This window comes from Dermochelys coriacea, chromosome 6 (assembly GCF_009764565.3).
Source record: "Dermochelys coriacea isolate rDerCor1 chromosome 6, rDerCor1.pri.v4, whole genome shotgun sequence".
Lineage (NCBI taxonomy): Eukaryota > Metazoa > Chordata > Testudines > Dermochelyidae > Dermochelys > Dermochelys coriacea.
In genome coordinates this window covers 27,349,078-27,372,445 of record NC_050073.1, presented here as the reverse complement: position 1 = coordinate 27,372,445, position 23,368 = coordinate 27,349,078, and the positions used below count along the sequence as shown (strand labels likewise).

At 42.2% G+C, this 23,368-nt stretch overlaps 1 protein-coding gene across 1 annotated transcript in view; it reads left to right on the top strand.

Annotated features, from left to right (window-relative positions):
• The window catches only part of PDE3B (phosphodiesterase 3B), a 276,021-nt gene that overhangs the window by 213,727 nt on the left and 38,926 nt on the right, over positions 1–23,368 (top strand). Inside the window, exons 6-10 of the mRNA XM_038405653.2 lie at positions 3,235–3,445; positions 3,992–4,068; positions 7,265–7,416; positions 8,383–8,520; positions 10,267–10,378. Coding sequence (XP_038261581.1) covers positions 3,235–3,445; positions 3,992–4,068; positions 7,265–7,416; positions 8,383–8,520; positions 10,267–10,378 — 690 coding nt within the window. The remainder of the gene's footprint in view (positions 1–3,234; positions 3,446–3,991; positions 4,069–7,264; positions 7,417–8,382; positions 8,521–10,266; positions 10,379–23,368) is intronic.

Below are 23,368 nucleotides of genomic sequence, written 5' to 3'. Positions count from 1 at the left end.
ACATGGCGCTTACCCCCTCCTACCCATCCCTCCAGTGGCGGATTTAGAGTTAGTGGGGCCCTGTGCATTCTCTCTTATCTCCCCTCACCCCTCCCACCCCTGTTTTTCATTCTTTTTTCTCCATTCTCCTCCTGAGACTCAGGGCTGGGTGGGATTTGGGAGGGAGTTACAGTGCAGGAGGAGGCTCAGGGCTGGGGCAGACAGGAGGTGCAGAACACTTACCTGGGGCAGCTCCTGTTTGGTGCAGGGGATGTGCAGGTGGCTTTGTGCAGTGTGGCATCACCCCCATGGCCGCGATTTTGGGAGCTGCCCCCCTCCCCCTGCCCAGCCAGGCAGGGCCACCCGGATCACATGGGCTTTAGGGGTTGCAGGGCCCTGGGCTAAGGGGACCCCAGGGCCCTGGGCTGCAGCTCTAAAGCCCCTTTTAGAATGTGGCACTGCGAGCACGGGCTGGAGGACTCAGGAGGAGCAGGGGCAGCCGCACAGCCAGCCGGCCGGAGAGAAGCAGCGTTCCCTTGCTCATCCTGAGCCCTCCGGCCCATTCTCGCAGGGCCGCATTCCGAAAGGAGCTTTAGAGCTGCAGTCCTGGGGCCCCCTTAGCCCAGGGCCCTGCAACCCCTAAAGCCCCTATGTTCTGGGTGGCCCTGCCTGGCTGGGGTTGGAGGGCAGCTTCCCCGCTCCCTCCCTCCCAGAAAGTCCTAAGCGTTGGGACGGAGGGAGAAAGGGAGGGGGGAGGAGGCAGAGAAGAGGAACTTGTGCAATGCTCCCTTGTAAAATCACTGCTCTTCCACAGAATCCTACAAGCAGTGGACTGAGCAGGCAGCCAAACGACGTTATAAGGAAGCATTGCACAACTTTAAATGAGCATGTTCCCTAAGGTAGTAGCGATGTAACTTGGAAACAACATTAAGTGGGAGGATGTTAAGTGAGGAGTTACTGTATAATTATGTAATTAAAATCTGTTAAATAATGCATACATACGGAGGGGGGAGGACGGGAATTAAGCTTGCACATTGCATTCCTAACTGAGTGCTTGATTTTGCAGTCTTAATAGTGTTTTTTTAATATTGTATGTACATGTGTGTAATTTCCTCGATCTTTAAAAAAGCAAACTGAAAACACAAAAATTCTATCTTGTATCCTATTGACATTCACATGAGTCATTAACGGGGCTGGAACCTTTAGATCCACTACACAGAACTCTGCCACTTGAATTACTGGAGAAACTGATAGAAGTAGTAGGTTGTCATCTTCTATATAGACCAGCACTAGAGGATGATGGGGTCACTTTGCTAGTGGATTTCACAGATATTTGCTGACAGCAAAGTAAAAGTGAGATTCAGGGTCTTGGGTTCTATTCCAGGCTATGGAGGGAAGTGTCCTCTAGTATGTATGGACTCTTCTGCCCATCTTCCCCTCCCCTAAATCTGACCCCCTACTGCCAAATCCCCTCCAACTTGTCCTTGTCCCAGTCCTGTCTCTTCCTCACATCTGGTTTCTTGTCCCAGTATCATTCTTCTCAGACTTCTCATCTCAGTTACAGTATCCTTGTGTAGCAAGTCTTAGATTCACACCTCTAGACTCGCTGTTGCACTTCCAGTTTCCATGTCTCTACTCCCTCACAACTCCCCTTCTTCTTGTCCAGCCATTCCCAGTCCCCACCCCACTTTCTTATTTCCTTGTCCCCGGTTTTCTTATCCAGGCATTCCCAGTCCCCTCTTCCATCTTACTTCTAGTAATTTCCCTGGTTCTTCCAGCCTATGTTCCCTGTACCTACTGGCTCCCTGTCCCAGTCTCCCAATCTGGGTTTCTTGTCCAATCTCAATGTCTCTGCTTCCTCCAGCTCCTTGTCCCAGTCTCTTTGCCTAGCCAGTCCCTGTTCTGCCCCTATACTCAATTCATTCTCACATCCATCTGCCCTTCCCCCAGTCAGCCCCATATCCCCCCTGCTTTTCATCCAGTCTCAATTCCCCCCTCCACACCCCCGCCATACAGACACTGACCCTCCCATGTCCCTTCATGACTCCCAGTCTCAGTCTCCCGCAAACTTCCATTTTCTATCTCTCCGCCCTGCCAGCCTCCAGTCCCAGTTCATGCTGCACAGCTCCTTGTCCCATATACACCTTTTGCCCTTCCACTTAACTCCCCGGATCTGAATCTTGCCCTTTTGTATTCAAGTCAGGCATTTTCCTCCTCCATGCTGCGTGGGTGCCAGCAGGAGGTCATTAAAAGTACAGGAAAGGCAGACTCCCTGCTTTCCCCTGCATTCCTAGGCTGGAAGGAACATGCTCAGTCACACTGTGCAAATGGCACATGTACAGTCTGATCAACACTAGGAGCTGTGAGAGGCTTGAGCATGCTCAGTGCACAAAGAATACAAAGTTTTAGCTGCTAAATCTAAGAAATCTACTGATCGTACGGAAACTGCAGTTTTTCAAAGGCTTATAACTTGGCCAAATTTTGGCAGATTTTCACAGGAACAGTGAAAGGCATATCTGTGACACAAAGCTACCTTCCTGCCAAATTTAAAGTCTCTGCTCCAAAGCACGGAGACGCTAGAGTTTTTAAAGTAAAGGTCACCAGAATTTTTTAATGTTGCAAACAACTTATTTTTTTCTAGCGTCATTCTCAGAAACAGATGAACTGTTGTGGCTGAAATTTTCCATAAAAACTCAGCCTAAGGCAGACAACCAGCATAGAAAATTTTAGCGCAAACAGTTATAGTTTAGCAAAATCACAAGCAACTGAAAACAGGGTCTTATAAAGGGAAGTGTAGGGGAAACTTAATAATCAACGCTAACAGCCCCTCCTAACATAAGTATTAAAACCACATACATTAAAACTAAGTTAAACTAACTAAACAAAAAGTTAGGTTTTACACATACATTTTCAATGGGGATCTCATATGTAAGTATGAAGTTCAGATCTCTTCCAGAAGCTGATACACAGTTTTTATATGGAGAAGTTTAAACACTGAACAGAGCATGCACCCAACAAATCACTCAGATGTGCAGCCTAACCTGTATTGCTTGTGTATAAAACCAAAACAGTGAATAAGTCTTGATGTCTAATATGTATTTAATAGTTTGACCCATCTATAGTATTTCTTTCACCTGTCACTTTGTTCTTATTTAGCTATAGAATTTTCTTATCTTTCATTTTGATCTTTCAAAAACATTGTTTATTGTGCTTTAAAGAAATACTCAGGAAATTATTATATATATGTTTTTGCAGGTACTTCCCCTAGCCTAAGTCCTGTTGGTTCATCTAATCATGGGTCTATCTCCAGTGGGTCTCTTGTCAATCGATCACCTGTAGAATTTCCTGATACTGCTGATTTTCTTACTAAGCCAAGTGTTAATTTACATAAACCTCTGGGATATACATTTAGTTCTCCAGATTTTCAGCAGCAAGTTAAAGCTTCTACAAACTATACTTGTAACAGGTACTGTAAACCCTCAGAAGTATTCAAAAGTATAAAAGCAAATTGTTATATGCTGTAAATATGAACACTTTTATATGAAAAATCATACTGATTTCCTTTTTTCCTAACCAAACTTGATATATCTGTGAAAGATAACTTCTCATACTAATTTATATCCAATGTATATGTAGCATCTATTATCGGGAAGGGCTGTAAATACACTTTACATATTTCATTGCTCTGTAATTGAATGTGGCAACCATTCTGTACTAGGAGTGCTATACTATATGTTTTAGGAGGGGAAGGGAAACCCCATGTTTGGGAATTAATTCTATTCTGATTCAGTCACCTTTCAAATGACCAACACTACTTCTGGTAACACACTGAAGGTTACTTATCTAAAGTACTGGCCAGGCCCAATCCTGCTAACATTATGAGATTTACCAAAGTGATATGGCTGCAAGTGTCTGAGTAATAGCATAGTAACTGTAGTATTTACAGCAATCAGAAGTGAGGGGAAAAAAAGAAATAAGCTAATATTGTTTCTTGTCTTGTTTATTCTGTAAGCTGTGGACATAAACTTCTCAAGCATATTTCAACATCACAGTCAGAATCTGGTGCAGAATATCAAGGTAGAAAATCAGGTAGGATTTCAAAATACGCAAGTATTTGCTAGTGCTTCACTATGCTTTCTCAATAGTCAAATAAGCAATTTTAAAATTCCACTTTAAATTTTTCCTATACTTCCAAACAATTCATATGCATATCTTTTTAGTAACCGTTTTAGTGGATCCCTAAGTATCTGGTTTATTATCTCTCAATTTCTTGAGCTAGTATAGGAGATGGCATAGTCTTATGTGTATCCTGTTCATTAAAGTTATGTTTTCTAACAGATGCCTACTTCTGGCTTTTTAATTTTGCAAGCAAATTGAGTTTTTAATGCTCTGTAGCTGGTTTTCTGAACTTTTAACATGTCACACAACAAAATGCACTTTCCTGTCTCCTGACTAGCAGTCACTGTGTTGTAATAATTCAATTTCTATGAATAATAGGTTAAAATTCTACAGTATAGCTTTTTCTACACACTCTCCATCAGGGAAGTTATTTTTGTCTTATGAAACTCTCCTGTTAAGTCTTTGAATGAAAATAAGATAGAAAACAAACAACTGATTTTCATTACGAAGAACTTGTTGAGGCCATCTGAAGAATTATTGGCCAGTTAAACTAGATTTACATCTTTGCACTGCTGGAGTGGCACAAAGCAGCCAAAGTGTACCAGTGATCTGGCCTCATTTTTGTGAAAATGGACTACAGTTTAAATTTTTTCTGCTACCAGACTTTAACCAGCTACTATACTTCTCAAAAAGAAAAGGAGTACTTGTGGCACCTTAGAGACTAACAAATTTATTTGAGCATAAGCTTTCGTGAGCTACAGCTCACTTCGTCGGATGTATTAGCAAGTGTATCCGATGAAGTGAGCTGTAGCTCACGAAAGCTTATGCTCAAATAAATTTGTTAGTCTCTAAGGTGCCACAAGTACTCCTTTTCTTTTTGCGAATACAGACTAACATGGCTGCTACTCTGAAACCTATACTTCTCAAGGGACCAAACATCAGTTGGGGATACCAGATCACATTGCTCTCTGTCCATTCCCCATTTCCTGTCCTTCCGACTCCACTACACCCTTCACCCCTGAACGAGATGCTGAGGGAGGGGATTCATAGGAGTCAGCTATATCATGCATCCGATGAAGTGAGCAGTAGCTCATTCATGAAAGCTTATGCTCAAATAAATTTGTTAGTCTCTAAGGTGCCACAAGTACTCCTTTTCTTTTTGTGAATATAGACTAACACGGCTGCTACTCTGAAATCTATATCAGCTGTACTCCCAATGGCGGCTCATTCGTTCCCACCTCTTTCCCCAATTCAGAGTGGTTTCCACTCCCTTTGCTTGAGTGCCTACAGAATTTAAGAATAGCGTGAATGCAAACTTGAAGTGGACTTGTGCATTCTGTTCTTGACATACTGAGTTAGATGTTTATATCAAGAGAAATCTGTTTGGTTTCCCTCTTCTTTCACCCCTTCCCTTTCTATTATTCATTCCTCGATTTCTATTTTGTGTAGAATACTATTAAAAAGGTGGGTTTACAACGGAACTCTGAAATCAATTTGACTAGAACTCATTTTGATACATCTTCACCTTAGTGATAAAATGTTTCACAATAATTTGTGTTTCTGATAAGTTCAGTTGTCTTCATGGATCATGAATGGAGAGACAGTCTGAGGGCTTGTCTTCACTACCAGGGAGATGGACGCTGCTGCAATTGATGCAGTGGGTGTTGATTTAGCAGGTCTAGTGAAGACCCGCTAAATTGAGGGCAGAGCCCTCTCCAGTTGTCTCCAGTACTCCACCTCTCCGAGAAGAATAAGGTAAGTCGACCAAAGAGTGTCTTCTGTCAACGCAGTGCAGTGAAGACACCGCATAAATCGACCTAAGCTACGTCTACTCCAGCTATGTTATTCACGTAGCTGAAGTAGCATAACGTAGGTCGACTGATCCCGCTAGTGAAGACAAGCCCTAAGATATCCTTTTCATACTTCTTGAGGACCAGTATCTTGAGTTGGATTCAGAAGTGAACTGAGAAACATAGGAATATGCAGCGCACATACATCTATGCTATTTAGAAAAGAGCTTTGGTCACTCAGTCTTTCTCCTGTCCCCAAGCACCCAGACTGGAGAGGCTGAGCACCACACCTCTCTGCCATTCCAGCTGCCTGAGCTGGGGGGAAAGTCTGAGTGCCTGGACTTTTTGTCTCTCTAGCACCAGAGCAATTTTTTTTGCTTGCTTTTTAGATGTGCCCCCAAAAAATCAGAATATTTGGTTTCATTTCAGATTGAACCAATTTTTTGAACTACAAATGAAACAACAAATCTATTATTTGTGAACTCTTTCAGACCATATCTTCCTCTGTTGACAGTAAAATACCTAGCACCCAAAAGCATGCTAAATAGTGAACTATATATCTGATTCTGTAATCTGTTTTCATTTACTTTTAGAGAAGAGAGCATTACCTGCTTGTAATTTTAATTCTTTTAAGATTACTGCTTGTTTAAAATAATCACCCAGTCTTCTCCACTAACTCTGTAGAATATTTATTGTCACATTTATTTAAACTCTTAAATTTGTCAAAAAGGAAGTACAAAAAGTGAAGCAATTAGCCGCTCATGTTTCACCAAAGGAGACACATAAGTATCTACAATGATAAAATGTAATAGTTAAGGAGTTTGATGCTGGACTATTACAAACTTATTTACTCACATTTAATAAACAAATGTGTATCCAATAAACGGGAAGATGCAATAAGCACAGTGTGGTACAGTACAATGATTCTCCATCCCCTCTTTTGCAATGTGTCTAATGCATAGAAGGAGATGGAAAGGTTGGTTTGAGATTTTAATGAATGTGGAATTGTAAAATAATAAATGCTGTATTGTAAAGGACACAATTTGATGCTTAAATGACAAAATTATTTGGGGGAATATTTATATAAAATATTAAAATTATTTGAATATATAAAATACAACTTATAGGCATCCATAGTGTCCTCTTAGTTAAAACACAGGCTGATGAATGTAACCATCCCCATCTTCAGGGCACTCTCTGTTTAATAGCTTGAGAAGAGAAAAGAAAAGGTGGACTTTGCAGAAGTCACAAGGTCAATAAATCTAACTTCTAGTTGGCCAAGGATGGGAGCAAGTAACAATTGATTGAAAATCTTAATTTCTGAATTGATTTATGAATAAGTTGTTGATAGTAATTGTGCACTTGTTATATTTAAGGTGAAGATGGAACCACTGGTATTTCAAAAGAGTCAGTCCACCATGCAGAGGGATGGAAAGATGAAAGAAAAGAAAGCAGAGACTGCAGAAAAAAATTAATAGAAAGTGACAGTCAGCAAATGGATCAAACACAGTATAACCAGCAATCTGATGTAAGCATATAATTGCAGTAATACCCACAATGTTGTATATTAATGTATTTCTTTGTGGGTTTTAATATCATATTCTAAGGAGGTCCTTACTTTACATTATTGTATAAGAGCCTTTGGAAATCAGTGCATCACTGGAATCCAGGATTCCAAATACTGGTTAAGTTTAGGAGTAAAATTTCAAAATATACAAATTGCACTAGCAACCAACATGAATATGGGTCCTGTGAAAATGCATGCTTGGATTAATTTACTTTGTTAAACATAATTCATGTGCTGTTTTATAAAGACTCGCTCTAAAATGCGACTGATCTGCATATGTGTGTGCAGATATCAAACTGCGAAATAAAAAGTAGCAGAATAGTACAGTGATATTTAGTAAAGTTTGCTAATTTTTCTATTTTAAATCTCATTTTCCAGTTGAAATCCCACTTTTTATCAACTTCAGCTGGTTCAAACTATATTTAAACAAAAGTTAGGACACAGGTTATGTTAGCTTATATACAAAATGTTTCTATGGGTTTTTTTATTTCAGCATTGATTTAGAAAAAAGTACAAAAACTTAAGTCTTAAGACCAGAATGAATGTTGGCAGTCTTTACATCAAAGCCCAGCAAGGCATGGAAGTTCTTGGACCCTTAAAATAAATGAATTGTTTTTAGTATGCTCAAAAGTATACAAAGTGAAGTCTTGAACAATTGTGTTATGAATTGAGGGTTTTCTCATGGCTACAATTTTTACATGCTTTTAGTTCATCAGCATGTATACTAGGTGTAAAGACCAACGATATTGTGACACCATTTCAAGGCAAAAAGGGTTGATGGGATAAAATAAGTGTGCAGAATAACTACAGCAACACAGTGGAATGTAAAAAGTTCAACAATACTTTTCATTTTAACATCTGTTTAAATACAAGTGACAAATTGGTTTTCATTCTCATTGTGGAAATGGTTCATTCTCTCTTATATAGATGGAACAGGATCCTTCATTAGAACTGATGATAACAGAAGATCATGAAACATTAATGGAGAAGATGAACAATTGGAATTTCCAAATTTTTGATCTACTGCAAAAAATGGGAGACAAATCTGGAAGGATCCTTAGCCAGGTTTGTTGCTGTTTTTGGTGTATGAGCAACAACAGGTGCAGTTTCGCCAGTCTGTGTATAAATTAAGAATAGCTTGAAAAGTAGCAATTTTATTTTCTTCTCATCTACCCTTCCATGTGTGTAGACAGTAAGAATTGTTTATTTTGTGGGAAACTTGCATCAAACAGTGGGTTTTTTTCATTTTATTCTGAATACTGTGAGAGTATTGACAATTCTTATTTTGTATGGGAATGAGTTCTGTAGTCTTAACTCCAGTTGCAACAAAGGACTCTGTCTCCTGTCAACTGTTTCATGGTTTTTGGTGGAATGTAGTTGTCATTGGAAGTCACAGCTGAGGCGGGAGAGGCAATCTTTCTAGTAACCTTTTCTGTTTCTCCCATAAACAACACTATTCTTTCTTCCATGCTGCCTCTTAAATAGAATGCACTCCCTGACCTAATTCATAAGGCTACTACTCTTCAAGACTCCACTTCCACTGTGAAGTTTACAGGAAGTCTGCCAGCCACTCATGGCTAGGCTGAAGGACAGTCGGGGATAGCTGATAGCAGATTTTATTTATTCACTTATTGATGTATTTATAAAAGAAAAAAATCTTTCAGATGATTTAGTACTGTCAAGTTGTGCATTGGCTAAACTGTGGAACCATGTAATCTTCTCATAATTATTCTCCCCTCTCCCCTTTTTCCTCCTATTGTTTATAACACCCATTTATTGTATCTTCCTTGCATTTGTTTCAAAGATAAGCTCTTTAGCACAAGTCCCTACCTTATACTGTGCATTTGTATAGCACCTAGCATATTAATAATAAATAATAAATAATAATAATAATAATCTATGTAATAGTGCCACAGTAATGGCACTGTCACTCTGTTCTAAACCTCTGAGAGAGTCATAACTTTCTTAGATATTTTCCTTTTAGACGGAAATTGGCAGTGCAGATCTTTTGGTGCCTCAAAAATGTCCTCACAGTTCTAATTTACCTTCATCCCAGTTTCCCTAATGAAGGAAGTTGGTATCAGCCTAGCTATAGAGACAGGAGTGCCTTTGGAGAAGCTAGAATTCAGGGGGGATTTCTTGCATAGCTTCTTGGGTTAGGATGAGGACACTGGAACCAGTTGAATGTAATCCTTTAAAGGTATATGTACTGCATTCCTAAAAGAGAGTTCTAGTGAACAGTTTATGGGGAGAAGGAATGCTGCAAGAGAAACCTTTATCTATTTTCTCCTAGGAAGCCTGAGAATTCTACTTTGACAGATCTCTTAATCAAGTCTATACTTGAAAGATTGTCTAAAGCATTGATGGGCAGCCTGCTGGCCACAGGTTACCCACCACTGGTCTAAAGTTTTGGGATACGGACTGTTTGGCAACTCTGCTCCTCAGTAATAGAAAACAGCATAATTTTTCTAGCATAGCGTGCATAAAAGATTAAAGACAGGAGAAGAAAGTAAGAAGGTGCATTGGGGTCATTTCAGTATAGAGATATGCAGATTTTTTTTCTTTTGATTTCAAGAGAGTGGTAAGATAGTTGTCTGTTTAGATGGAAAGAATTCCAGCAAGCTGTATTAATAGCACATCAGTGCTCAATGATTCATTTTTAATGAAGCCTCAACTAAATTTAATAATTTAACAATTTTAACAGTATACTTAAATAAAAAATATAGCAGAATATTCTTAAAGTTGAATGAAGCTAAAATGATTAAACTTTGACACTTTTTAAAACCAAAATTAATTTTAATATGTGTTTAGGTGACATACACCTTGTTCCAAGACACTGGCTTGTTTGAAATTTTCAAAATTCCAACACAAGAATTCTTGAATTACTTTTGTGCACTAGAAAATGGCTACCGAGATATTCCCTGTAAGTAATGTTCAACTACATTATATACATTTATTCCTTTATAACAAAACATGTAAGTATGTTTACTTATTATTTTACCCATAAAACTACAGATAGTGTCTAATCTTAAAAAGAAAAGGAGTACTTGTGGCACCTTAGAGATTAACAAATTTATTAGAGCATAAGCTTTCGTGAGCTACAGCTCACTTCATCGGATGGAAGCATCCACCAAATGCATCCGATGAAGTGAGCTGTAGCTCACGAAAGCTTATGCTCTAATAAATTTGTTAATCTCTAAGGTGCCACAAGTACTCCTTTTCTTTTTGCGAATATAGACTAACACGGCTGCTACTCTGAAACCTGTCTAATCTTAATGTTATAGGTCTGATAATTGTATTGTTTTTAATAAATCTCTTATCTCATAATTTATGAAAAATAGACCTACAACAAAAGATTTGGTGGACTCCAAAATTGAGTTTGCTCACATTTAGTTTGAATATAATCTGGTAAAATGTTCATGAATAGTTCAGGAAGTTTTCGTATTGAGCCTGATCCAAAGTCTTTTGAAGTCAGGAGGAGCCTGTTAATTGACTTTAGTGAGTTTAGATCAGTCCTGTTAGGAATATTAACGCTAATTTATTATGCTAACCCTTAATTAACGTTGCTATTCTTTTGTGGTGAAAGGAAAGCTCCTCCATACAATCAAAACTTTTACTCTAGTCTGTGATTTGTTCAAGACAATTAAACTTTTTTTCCTGTGCTTTATACATGTCACGGCTGGGGTATCAGTAAGTGGTCACAGCTGCTAGAATTTCAAAATTGATTAACAATCATTTAATGTGTGTTAAAGATACTAGCACAAGTTTTCTGGTCTTTCTGTTTATAGATGCCATTTACTTCAAAGTCATATTATTCTTTGAATCTGTGTGCATATGGATCCCACTGGCAGTGTGCATTCAGAAATTTTATCATTAGTGTCCACGAGGAGTTGAACATGCACCTTCATGCCCTCCCCCTCCTCTCCTAAGGCAAAAAGGGAAAGCAACCTTGCCCACCGTTCCGTTCCTTCTAACCACTCCTTGGCAGAGAGTTGAAACAACAGCGTCCTTCCTTAGTATAATTAGTTTGTTGTTATGTAAACTTTTGATTTAGTTTTAGCAATTTTATTTGATAATGTAGTGTTTGCTCTATACCCTGTTGGCAAAAATAATAATCACCATAATAATTTTTAACTAAGATAAGCTGCTACCACTGACTGCAATTTTGAGAACGCTCCAACTGTAGTTGAAAGGCCAACAGAAACACTCTCAACTAATCATGATTATTTGATATCGCAAAGCAAAGAAACTTCCAGTGCAATGGATGTATCAACCAGAAAGTATGCATCCTGCAAGCTGAGGGTACTGAAACAGTCTTAAAGAAGGTATGATAGATGCAGGAGCCACCATGTGAAATTTGGCATGGACAATTTAAACACTGAAAAACCTGAGCTGTGTACAGGCCACCAACTCCCTTTCTTTTTCTGAATAAGGAAAATAAAATCCTTTTCCCTTGAAGCCAGAGGCACTGGCTCTGTTGTGCCCAGCTATAGTAGACATTCTGTTTCTTTCTGCATGGGACTCCCATGCGAGTAGTCCCTGAAAAGGGGAATGGATGGGTGGGTGTGGGGAGATATTTTACAGAATTGGAGGGTATACCCCTCTTGGATCACCTGCAAGACCCAGCAGTCTAAAGTAATTGCAGCCCAAGCCTCCTTAAAGAAAAAGAGATGGGAACCAAAAGGAAGATAGGAAAGGTATCGATCCACAGAGTCTAGAGCAGTATCCTCAACTGAAGTATTAAACACTTGTTTCTGAGATTGAAATGGCTGGGTAGAGGAAAATGGAAATGGCTTTCTCTTTTGATACCTTGACCTCTTTTTCATCTGATCTGGTGGTAAAAATAATAAGAAGAGGTGTAAAAATAAGAAGAGGTAGCTGGTTGAGATCTCTATCTAGAAGAAAGCTGACATTTATAATGCTTCCTTCTAAAATTGGAGGTATATAGTCCCAAAAATCTAAGTGTGGTTCAAGAGTCATTCAAGGAGTGCAATGTGTCATCCATTTTTCAATTAAACTACTCTTTACCATCAAATGGTAAGTCTTGCAGTGTTCTTTGTACCTCCTTATGGGGACCCAAAGTAGATAACCATGAATCTCTCCTCATGATAACACCTGTAACCATCAGTCTTGGTCCTGTGTCAGCTGAGTCCAAACCTGCCAGAAAGGAGGTCTTAGCAATTAGTTGTCCCTCTAAACAAATTAATTTAAATTTCTCTTTGATATCTGATGGTATTTTGTCCATGAAATCCGCTGTTCTGTACCACTAGATATAATTATACTTGCCAGCCTAGCTTTATAATTTGCAACTCTGACCCAAAGACAAGCAGAAGAATAACCTTTTGGCCAAATAAATCTCTTTTTTTTTTGGTTCTTTTTCTTCTCAAATAGACCTTGTTATCTGTTTGGTTTTTTCATTAGCCACAGTATCTACTAAGGATTTTGGTGCCAGGTACATACAGAAATACTCAAATCCCTTTTGTGGGGGACTTAGTATTTATGTTCAGCCTTCTCTGAGGTCACTGTGATAGATGCCAAAGTAGCCACAAGTCCTTTGTGGGTTCAAAGATTATTTCATTAATAGGGTGATCTATTCTGTTTTATGCAACTGGTTGAAGAATATCAAACAGTTTGTGTGTTTTCTAATGGACCAACTCCAAAGACACTTGTGCCATTCTGTTTAAAAGCTCCTGGTAAGCTTTAAAATCATCTGCAGTCATGGGAATGGAGGAGACAACAATTTCATCCAGGGAAGATGAGAAGCCCCTAAGAGATGGATTTTCTTGTGGTGTTTTAGCCATGTTGGTCCCAGGATATGAGAGAGACAAGGTAGGAAAGGTAATATCTTTATTGGATGAACTTCTGTTGTTGGAAGGTACAAGCTTTCAAATTACACACTTTTTTTCTTTAGGTCTGGGGGAAAGAAATCAGAGTGTCTGAGCTAAATACAAGTTGGGACAGATAGTTAAGCGTACGAGATAAATTTTTTAAGGGGTCACTTGAGATGGAATAGGCAATAAAGGTTAGATTGTTATGCAAAAGGGGTTGGATATGGACCATTAAGGGTTAGCATGCAGGTGCACGTGTTACAGATCGTTGTAATGAGCCACGAAACCAGTTTTCCTGTTAAATCCATGGTTTTTAGTGTCTAGGATTTAAGTCCCCAGGCTTGCCATTTGAAGATGTTGTGTACGTTTCCTTTGAGAACAAGTATTGAAAAACCACATATGGAGTGATCACTTTGTGAAAAGTGTTTGGCCATCGGTGATACAGTATTTGTCTTTTATCATTTTTCTGTATGAGTTCATTCGAGAGCATAGTGATTATCTGGTTTCTCCCACAGAGTTGTTATTGGGGCATATGATGCACTACATATAGTATTCCACATGTTGTGATAGGCATGTGTAGGACCCATGAATTTTGATAAGTGTTTGTGGGAGATATTTATCATTGTAGCAGTGGAGGTATATCTGCAGATTTTGCATCTGTTATTCTGGCAGGATCTGCTGCTGCTTTGAGTTGGTGTGGCCTGGTCTGTGGGAAGCTTGCTTCTGATGATGAGGTTGGGGGGTTGTTTGAAGGCCTTGAAGAGGGGTTCAGAAAAGATTTCTTTCAGAATGGTGGGTGACAACTAGGTGTCTGTGGTCAGTGGGGTTTTCTTTTCTTTATTGAAACAGGTTCTCACAGTTTATGGGCCCATTCCATGATGTGATCTACTTCTCTGGCGAAATGTTTGCATTTCTCCTTCATCCTCTGCAGAAAGTGGTTATTGAACCTCAGAAACAGTCTGCCCTGTGGGAGAAGGGACAGACCTCTGAGGCCATTTAAATGCCGGTCTTGGGTGTGAAGCCAAATGATGACTTGGTGTTAAGGACAAAGAGGCGAGCATGGCCAATGTTGAAAAGCATATGGGTAAAGCATATTAAACCAAGGAGATGGACCCCAAAGAACAAAAGATGGCTCTTGTGGCAGAGCCCAAAATGCAGTGGTTCTAGAGGCACCTCCTCTGTTACATTCACTGTCCCTTGATGGAGCCGATGAAGATGGTTGATACTCAGGGGACTAGTCTCTACTGGAGGCCTGTGATGATGAAGAGGAAAAAGAACCTTCTAAAAGACTGTCTGGACCTGGAGGTGCTATAACTTGCTGAGCTGTGGAAGGATTTCTCTGATCCTCAATGTGAGGTCTCAATGCAATCTTCATGACAGGCATTCGGTGTTCATGCTATGGTGGACATTTTGACTTGCCCAATGTAGGAGAGAAGTATAGTAAAGGAGACTCTGGTATCAGCTGTGTCTATAAAGGAGACACTAGCAGATGATCCCTGTACTGAGTGTAGGTAGCGGATATCTGATTTCCTTTTGCCCATAACCAGGTACCTCGGTATTGTTTGAATCAGCGCCATGCTCTCTGATGTCTTTTGAGCTGGTGCCAAGGAATCAGACTCTGTTCACATCAGTGCCAGGTGTTTTGTTGGTGCCAATATATAATGTCACTTTGACTGCAGTACTGTGCAGAACAGTACTGAAAAATCCTTTTGACTGTGTTGACGAACTCAGGTACTTGAAAAAGCTGAAGTTGCACATGGTTCTTTCTTGCTTGTGGCCACTTTAAGTGAGTTCCTCGGTACCTGTACCTCAGATTTCTTGTGTAGTACTGGAGATAGGGACTATTGCCAAGAAGATGGTTTGGCAGTATGCACCTTACTCCCACAGGCAGCCATGGTGTCTGACTGCTCTAGTGGTTTTGTAATCTGAGATTTAGGGTTCTTATTAGATGAATGAGTTCTCTTTGAGCCTTTGGAGCCAGGAATCACCACCCTTCTTGTTAGGCACTAGAAGTCTGGCTCTTTGGCAAAGCAACCAATGGCATCTTCAGCAGGTCAGTGAATAAATAAAATGCACTATTGGTCTGCAGCTTCACACACCTCAGATCACCTCTGAATCTGATGCAGCTCTCATGAATTTCTCTGAGAGAGTTTTTTAATCTTGATTCCCTGGATTTTTGAGTGCACTTTTTAAATACTGTACAGATTGTGCACTTAGATGTGACTCTCTCCAAAATAATATAGACATTCGTTATGTCCATCCTTGCAGGGAATTACCACTCTACATGATAGGCATGACTTAAAGCCAGGTGTTTACAGTTCAGGCATAAAGACTAGACTTGGTACCACAAAAAGCCTAACTAAAACTTGTTAAAAAAAATGTTGTTGTTGTTTGCTGACAGGCTATGAAGGGACTACTACACTATATATTAAATACAGTGGATACAATTAAATGAAAATTAACCATAAACTGTACTAAGGAAGGACACCATGTTGTTCCAACTCTCTGCCAAAGGGTGATTAGAAAGAACTGAGAGATGGGCAGGGTTACTCAGCCCTTTATGCCCTCGGAAATGGAGCATGAGGGCATGAAGACTACATGTGCAACCCCTAGTGGACACTGCTGATAAAACTTCTGAACATCTGTGCAGAAGGCATATGCACACCATGAATGGGATCCACATGCATGGAACATCTCGAAGAACAACGGTTATGGTAAAGTGTAAATAACCTTTTGCGGGAGGTTGAGTGGGGGAAGGGATTTTCTTCTATCTCTTGATAAATAGGAAATTAAGCATATTATTATGAACTAACAGTGGCATATTGATTCTGCAAACATCTCTCTTCCATAGTTATCCTTTTTATTAGGTTAAGGTGAAAAGAGCCACAATTCCCAGAAACAAATGAACTTGTGTATATGTTTGAGATAGGTAGCTTTGAATAATAAATGTGTCATTTGATTTTAGAAAAAGGTAATTGAGTAACTGTTTTTGTATTGTTATTGTCTTTATAAATAAATTTCTCGTCCCAGCACAGGGCAATTAAAACATCAAACACAGTTCACATCAGTTTTATAGTTAATTTCACTGTTCCCCATGTATAGTCAATCAGTTTCTCCTATTGTATGGGTGTTTCACACAACAGAGAAGATGACATTTTTAATAGAAAAATGTAATTTTAAAATCACTAACTACACACACACAAAAACAAGATAATTCTGAGGTGAAAGTAGTTGTTCTTCTTTGAATGATTGCACATGTCCTTTCCACTGTCAGTACATGCACGTCTTGTGCACAATTGCTGAAGATTTTTCCATCAGCAGTACTCATCAGGGCAGCATGAGTGCCCTCTGGTGCCTTGCACCAGTGCACACAGGTATAAAGGGCCATGCTGCCCTCCCAATGCCTCTCAGTTCCTTCCTATCACTGGTGATGGTTGTTGGATCTGTGATATTTGCATTTGCAAGTCTTCCTTCCCTTCTTGTGTGTGTGTGTGTGTAGTATTTTCACGTTAGTTTAGTCTAGAGTAGTGTATTTGGTACACAATTAGTGACTAGAGTAAGTTTAGATTACTTCTTAGTGAAGCTCAGTCTCCAGTACTCATTTGGGTACTGGGTCTGGTATTGGACTCATGCCATGTTCTGCCAGCCTGTCACTACAGTGGCAAACCTATGCCGGTGAGTGATCCTCTTCCCAGCTGCCTTAAATGGCTGGGGTAAGCGTATGTTGGTTACAAATGTCACATTTGTAGAGGGTTCAAACCTCATTCGATAAAGGACAGGGCTGTCAGGTTCATGTACTTACCCATGGAGTCTGCCCTCCAGTGAAACCTTCCTGCTGAGAACAGGTATTGAGCATGTCTGAGTCTGCCAGGAGTACTCTGTCATTCATTTTGAATCTATAGGCAAACATTCTTCACTGATACCAAAGAAAAGACTTAGTAAGTCCTTGAAGGACTCAGTACTGGGGCCTTCGAAATCTTCAGGCCAGGCACCAAGTGGAAGCAAGGCATGATGGGCACTCAAAGAAGAGGCACCCGTAGATACAGTCTGTGTGAAAAGAGTGATTGCTGTCTCTGGAGCCCAGGAAGGGCCCCTTGAGACCGATCCCAGGACCCGCACAGCTAGCAGTACTGCAAGGTACAGTGCCTTGTACACCCGAGGCATTTGAGGCAACATAGGAACTACTGAACTTCTAGATACTGGTTTTACCCACAGTGCAAGACTCCTGCCTGATACCAGGATCAGATGTGTTAGATCCTATGGTGCCAGTTCCAGCCCCGGTGCACCATTTGCCACTGGTGGCTGCGGCTGTTGGTGCATCTCGGTGGCTTCCTTAGAAAGGGAATCAGGCAATGATCTTGCTGGTTCCTCCATCACCAGCCTCGCAACTGGTCTTTCCAGTACGAAGGGAGGCAGTTCCCCCTATGGCCAGAGGAAGTGGACTCTTCTTTCTTATCGTACTCTGAGGTCTGTTCCTACACTTCCAGACCCAAGCAACCTCAGCAGCCCTAGTGAGGTGCCTATCCTCCATGGTTCAGATCTCAACCTAAAGATATATAGGTAGGTCTTGCCTCAGTATCAGTGGCATTTTGGAGCCCTTGGGGTTCCCCCCATGTTCTGTGACATCCCCGCTCCCTTCCCACCCTCCCTCATCAAATAAGCACTGGGAACATATGCACCAGGGTCACCACTCCCACTCTTCCGGTACCAGGACTGGTACAATGCCAGGGAAGTTGCTTACTCGGGACTCTCCTATGCAGAAGTTGGACTAAGGACCTTCTCGACAGCCATTAGCCTCTTCATCTTCATTTCTCGATGTGATGGTAGTTACAGAGTCTACCTCGCCCCTGTCAGATGACTTCAAGGCCTGTCAAGAGTTGCGAAAAAGGATGGATGTGTCTGAAGGAGGCGCAAAAAAAGTCTCTCAGATTGGTGGACATTTTAACCTCTACAGGTCCCTCTAGGTTAGTTCTCCCTATTAATGAAGCTATCCTAGAGCCCATTAAGAGTTTATGGTGGGACTCCATCCTCCCTTCTTCCCACTGCTAAAAGGGTGGACAGGAGATATGTCCCTTCCCAGGGATATGAACATTTTTACCACTACCTACATCCTGGGTTCCCTGGTAATGTCTGCTGCAAACATAAAGGAGAGACAGGGACATCAGGCCTCAACCCTGAAAGGCAAAGAAACAGCTGGATCTCTTAGGAAGATTTATTCCACAGGTTTACAGCTGAGAAATGCAAACCAACAGGCTCTTCTGGGTTCATATGATTTTAGCCTGTAGGATAACGTCTTGAAGTTTAAAGACAAACTTCTGGATGACACTAAGCAGGAGTTCACTGCTCTGGTAGATGAGAGCAAATTAGTTGTCAAACCAGCTTTACAAGCAAGCCCAGATGTGGCGGACTCTGTGGTTTGAGCTATGGCTTCTGTGGCATTCATCTTGGCTGCAGTCGCCATGTCTTGGCACCAGATGTGAAGCAAACTATACCAGACCTCCCATTCTAAGGTCCCTCACTCTTCTCTGAAAAGATGGACGAGAGACTTCATAGCCTTAAATATTCAAGGGTGACACTTAAGTCACTGGGAATTTATACACCAGCGATGAAGAGAAAACCACTCCATCTGCAGCAGTACCAGTGCTTCCACCCTCTCAATAGCTCAGAGACAGGACCTGTCAAGAAAGGTGGGTAAAAGTTATAAGAGACGTCCTCCACCTCCCTTCTCCTCTACAGCTGCTGGTTCTAGGCAAATCAGATCTTCAAAGCAAACATTTTGTCCTGTTGGTCAAGAACAGCCTACCACTTTCCAGAGTACCATCTTTCCCTTGCCCTATTTTTGCCAACTGCCGATCCCACTTGGTCCTGTATTACCACAAATCAGTGGGTCCTAAGCATGGTGGAACTGATATACACCCTTCAATTTATTTCTATCCCTATGCCACATCCCTCTTCAGGGACCACTTTCCTGAGAACCTGCTACTACAGGAGGTCCAGTTTGTACTCCTCATGGGAGCCATAGAGAAAGTTCTCATGTCTTCCCAAGAAATGGGATTCTATTCCTGATACTTCCTAATCCCAAAGGCAAAGGGGGGAGTGGCTCAGGCCTATTTTAGACCTAAGGAAACTGAATAAGTTTCTGAAGAAAACGAAATTCTGGATGGCTGCTCTGGCTTCTGTTATACTCTCCTCAGAGACCAGGGACTGGTACGGTGCTCTCAATTTAAGGGACATTTACTTTCATATGTCAAGTCATCAAAGCCACAGAAAGTTCCTCAGAATTATATTCCCACTACCAGTTCTGCCTTTTGGCCTGTCAGCAGCACCTCACATGTTCACAAAATGCATGTCAATAGTGGCAGCGTTCCTGGGAAGGTCAGTAATCCATGTGTTCCCTTACCTAGATGACTGGTTAGTGAGAGGCCTATCCAGGTACTCTCCAGAATAGCTGCTATCCAGTCAATCTTTCACATGCAAGGTCTTTAATCAATACTGAGAAATCTATCCTGACTCTAGTTCAAAAAATAGAATTCATTGGGGCAGTCCTGGACTCTGTACAGGCCATGGCGTTCCTGCCACTGCAGAGGTTGCAAGTGATGCAGCTCATTGCACTAGATCTAAAGACACATCCTTTGACTACAATTCAGTATTGCCTCAGACATCTAGGGCACATGGTGGTATGCACTTACGTGGTCCAATATGCCAGAATGCACTTCAGAGAGCTACAGTGTTGGCTCACCTCATTGTATTCTCCAGCACACCATGGACAGCAGGTTCAGGTACCTGGTTGAGTCTTGTCCTCCCCGGACTGGTGGATAGACCTATTAATTGTTTGTGGAGGAGTCCCATTTGCTCTTCCTTAACAGACATTCACCTTAGTCACAAATTCATTGGATCCAGGAGCTCACTTAGGCCCTTTCAGACTCAGGGGCTTTGGTCTTCACAAGATCTAAATGCACATATAAATATCAGGAAGCTGCAGGCCATCTGTTTGGCTTGCATGGCATTCCTCCTGCATATCACAGAATGGAATTTGTTAGTGCTCCCAGATAACACAGCAGCCATGTTTTATGTAAACAAACAGTGGGGAGCCCAGTTGACGAAGTTGTGCCTAGAGGCGATCTTGCTTTGGAACTTCTGCATAGCCAGGTCATAGACTCATAGACTTTAAGGTCAGAAACTGCTATCGTGATCATTTTCTGACCTCCTGCACATTGCAGGCCACAGAACCTCAGCCACCCACTCCTGTAATAGACCCCTAACCTCTAGCTGAGTTACTGAAGTCTTCAAATCATGATTTAAAGACTTCAAGTTATACTCCTGGGGGAACTGTGTGCCACTGCGTGTGCATAGAATTCCTGTCCCCTGCAGATTTCTCTGCTTCCCTGCAGAAAAGTGACTTTCTGATGGGTCATGTGCCCCATGGGTGGCCCCATGGAAGCGTGGGTGCATTGTTTCAGGTGCCTAAAGCATCTGATGGAGAGGTAAATCACTTCCAGGGAGGGGCAGGGCTGGGGACACCCTGGCCATTGGCTTCTACCCTGCACCGGGTTCAGCTGCTAGTCCCAGCTGGGCTGGGGTTAGGGGAGCACGGGATTTCCTGTTCCCCTGCAAGTAACAGCCAGAGCCAAGTCAGACCCACTCCCAGAAAACTGCCCTGGATGCAGGATGCTCCACCCCCGCTTCCTATCACTCCTCAGCTGCGGGGGAAAGGGTCACTGTACTGGGAACTGCTCCCTTGCCCATCCAACCCCCAGACATCTGGACCCCCCCCATACCCAGATTCCCCCCGCCATTGAACCTCACTCTCCCTGCACCCAAACACCCCTCTGACTGAGTACCCTGCACCTGAATCCCCATCGCCTGCATCCAGAGCCCTCCTGCACCCGGAGCCCACCGCTGAGTTCCACCCTCTGCATCCAGAGCCCCTCTTCACCAGACCCCCTCATCAAGCCCCACCCCACCCTGCACCTGAACCTCCACCACTGCACCTGGATCGGCCCCCACCCTGATGAGTCCCAATCCCCTGCACCTGGACCACCCCAGTGAGCCCTCGCATCCAGATCCCCACCATACTGACCCGCAATCAGCTCCATCCAGACTCCCAACACACCAAGTCCATTCCCCCAGCTGAGTCCCTCACACGCAGACCCTCCCGCTGAGCTCATCACCCACATCCAGATCCTCTCTGCTGAGCTGCAACAACCTTCACCCCCCTTTAGAATCTCGTTGTCTCAGCACCTGGAACCGCCCAACAAGCCCCTGTGCATCCAGATCCTCCCCGCAGCTGGACCCCCACTGAGATGCCCAGATTGTCCCAAACAGAACCCTCTCACACCACACCTGGATCCCCCCACACTATGTCCCTCCATACTTGGAACCTGTTGGGCAGCGCCTGCCTGCCCATACCTAGTGAACTTGGTGCAGAGGGGTAGGGCCCAGGGGTGTTTCTGAGGCAGGCCCGGCCCTTGCACTGTCAGGATTGGGTGCAGCCTCTCAGCCGATTCTGTGTCCTGAGGGTAGGGGGTGGGCTGCTTGGTGATCTCCCACCTCTATGCAGCCAGTGGCCTGTGCTCTCCACTGCCACGCTGGAGCCTCCCCACTTATATATTGACAAATAAAATTTGCAGAATTTTGCAGAATTTTAAAAAGGTTGTGTGCCGAACTTTTAATTTTTTGGTGCATAATTCCCTCAGGAGTAAAGAGAATCCACCATTTACACTAGTTTAAACCTGCAAGTGACCCATGCCCCATGCAGCAGAGGAAGGTGAAAAACCCCCAGGGTCTCTGCCAGTTTGACCCAGCGAAAAATCCCTTCCCAACCCCAAATATGGCAGTTAGTTAGACCCTGAGCATGTGGGCAAGACCCACCAGCCAGAAACCTGGGAAAGAATTCTCTGTAGTATCTCCGAGCCCTCCCCATCTGGTGTCCCCTCACCAGCCATTTGCTGCTATCCCATCACCAGATATTTGCTGCTATCAGTCGCAGATCGGCTACATGCGATTGTAGACAGTCTCATCATACCATCTGCTCCATAAACTTATCCAGCTCAGTCTTAAAGCCAGTTAGGTTTTTTTGCCCCCCACTGCTCTCCTTGGAAGGCTGTTCGAGAACTTCACTCCTCTAATGATTAGAAACCTTTGTCTAATTTCAAGCCTAAACTTGTTGCTGGTCAGTTTATATCCATCAACCTGAAAGTGGCTTACCTTCCAGAGGTCCAAAACACTCTGGCAGACCACCTGACCAGATTGTTTGCAGGTCACCACAAGTGGTCCCTTTGTCCAGATGTGTCCAAGGCCATTTTCCAGTGGTGGGGAACTCTCCAAGTGGACCTGTTTGCAACAAAAGAAAAGAAATCATCTTTTTTGTTCCCAGGCGGGTCATGGCCTGTGGTCTCTGACAGATGCTTTCCTTTTGACTTGATTAAAAAAGGCATGCTGTATGCCTTTCCTCCAGGTCTGCTCTTGCCAAGGTCTTGTCCAAAGTAAAGCAAGACTGTGCTCACATTATACTAATAGCCCCAGTGTGGCCTCATTAACATTGGTTTTCAACTCTATTGGTCCGCTCTCCTCTGTTGCTTCTGAGAGATGTGGACATGATCTCCCAGAGCTCCCAGAGCTCAAAAGGCTGCCTCTTCCATCCCAACTTCCTGACCCTTCACCTGATAGCATGGATGCTTCATGGTTGACATCCTCAGAATGAAATTGCACTAAAGGAGTACAAGAAATTCTCCTAAACAGTAGGAAGCCTTCAACTTGGTCTATTTATCTTGCTAAATGGAAGAGATTCTCCATTTGGTCTATGCAAATAAGTCCACACAGCCCAAGCTTCAATTCCCCATATCCTGGACTATTTCCTGCTCCTGAAACAAGGACTAGCCTGTAGTTCCATCAGAGTCCATCTGGCAGCTCTCTCAGCTTTCCACTGTCCAGTGTTATAACTGATCAATCTTTTCAATCTTTTTAAGTCCATCAGATTTGTAAAAGGTTTGGATAGGTTATACCCACAGATGAACAGCCTGATTCCACAATGGAACCTGAATTTAGTTCAAACAGAGTTGATGGTTCCCCCCTTTGAACCACTA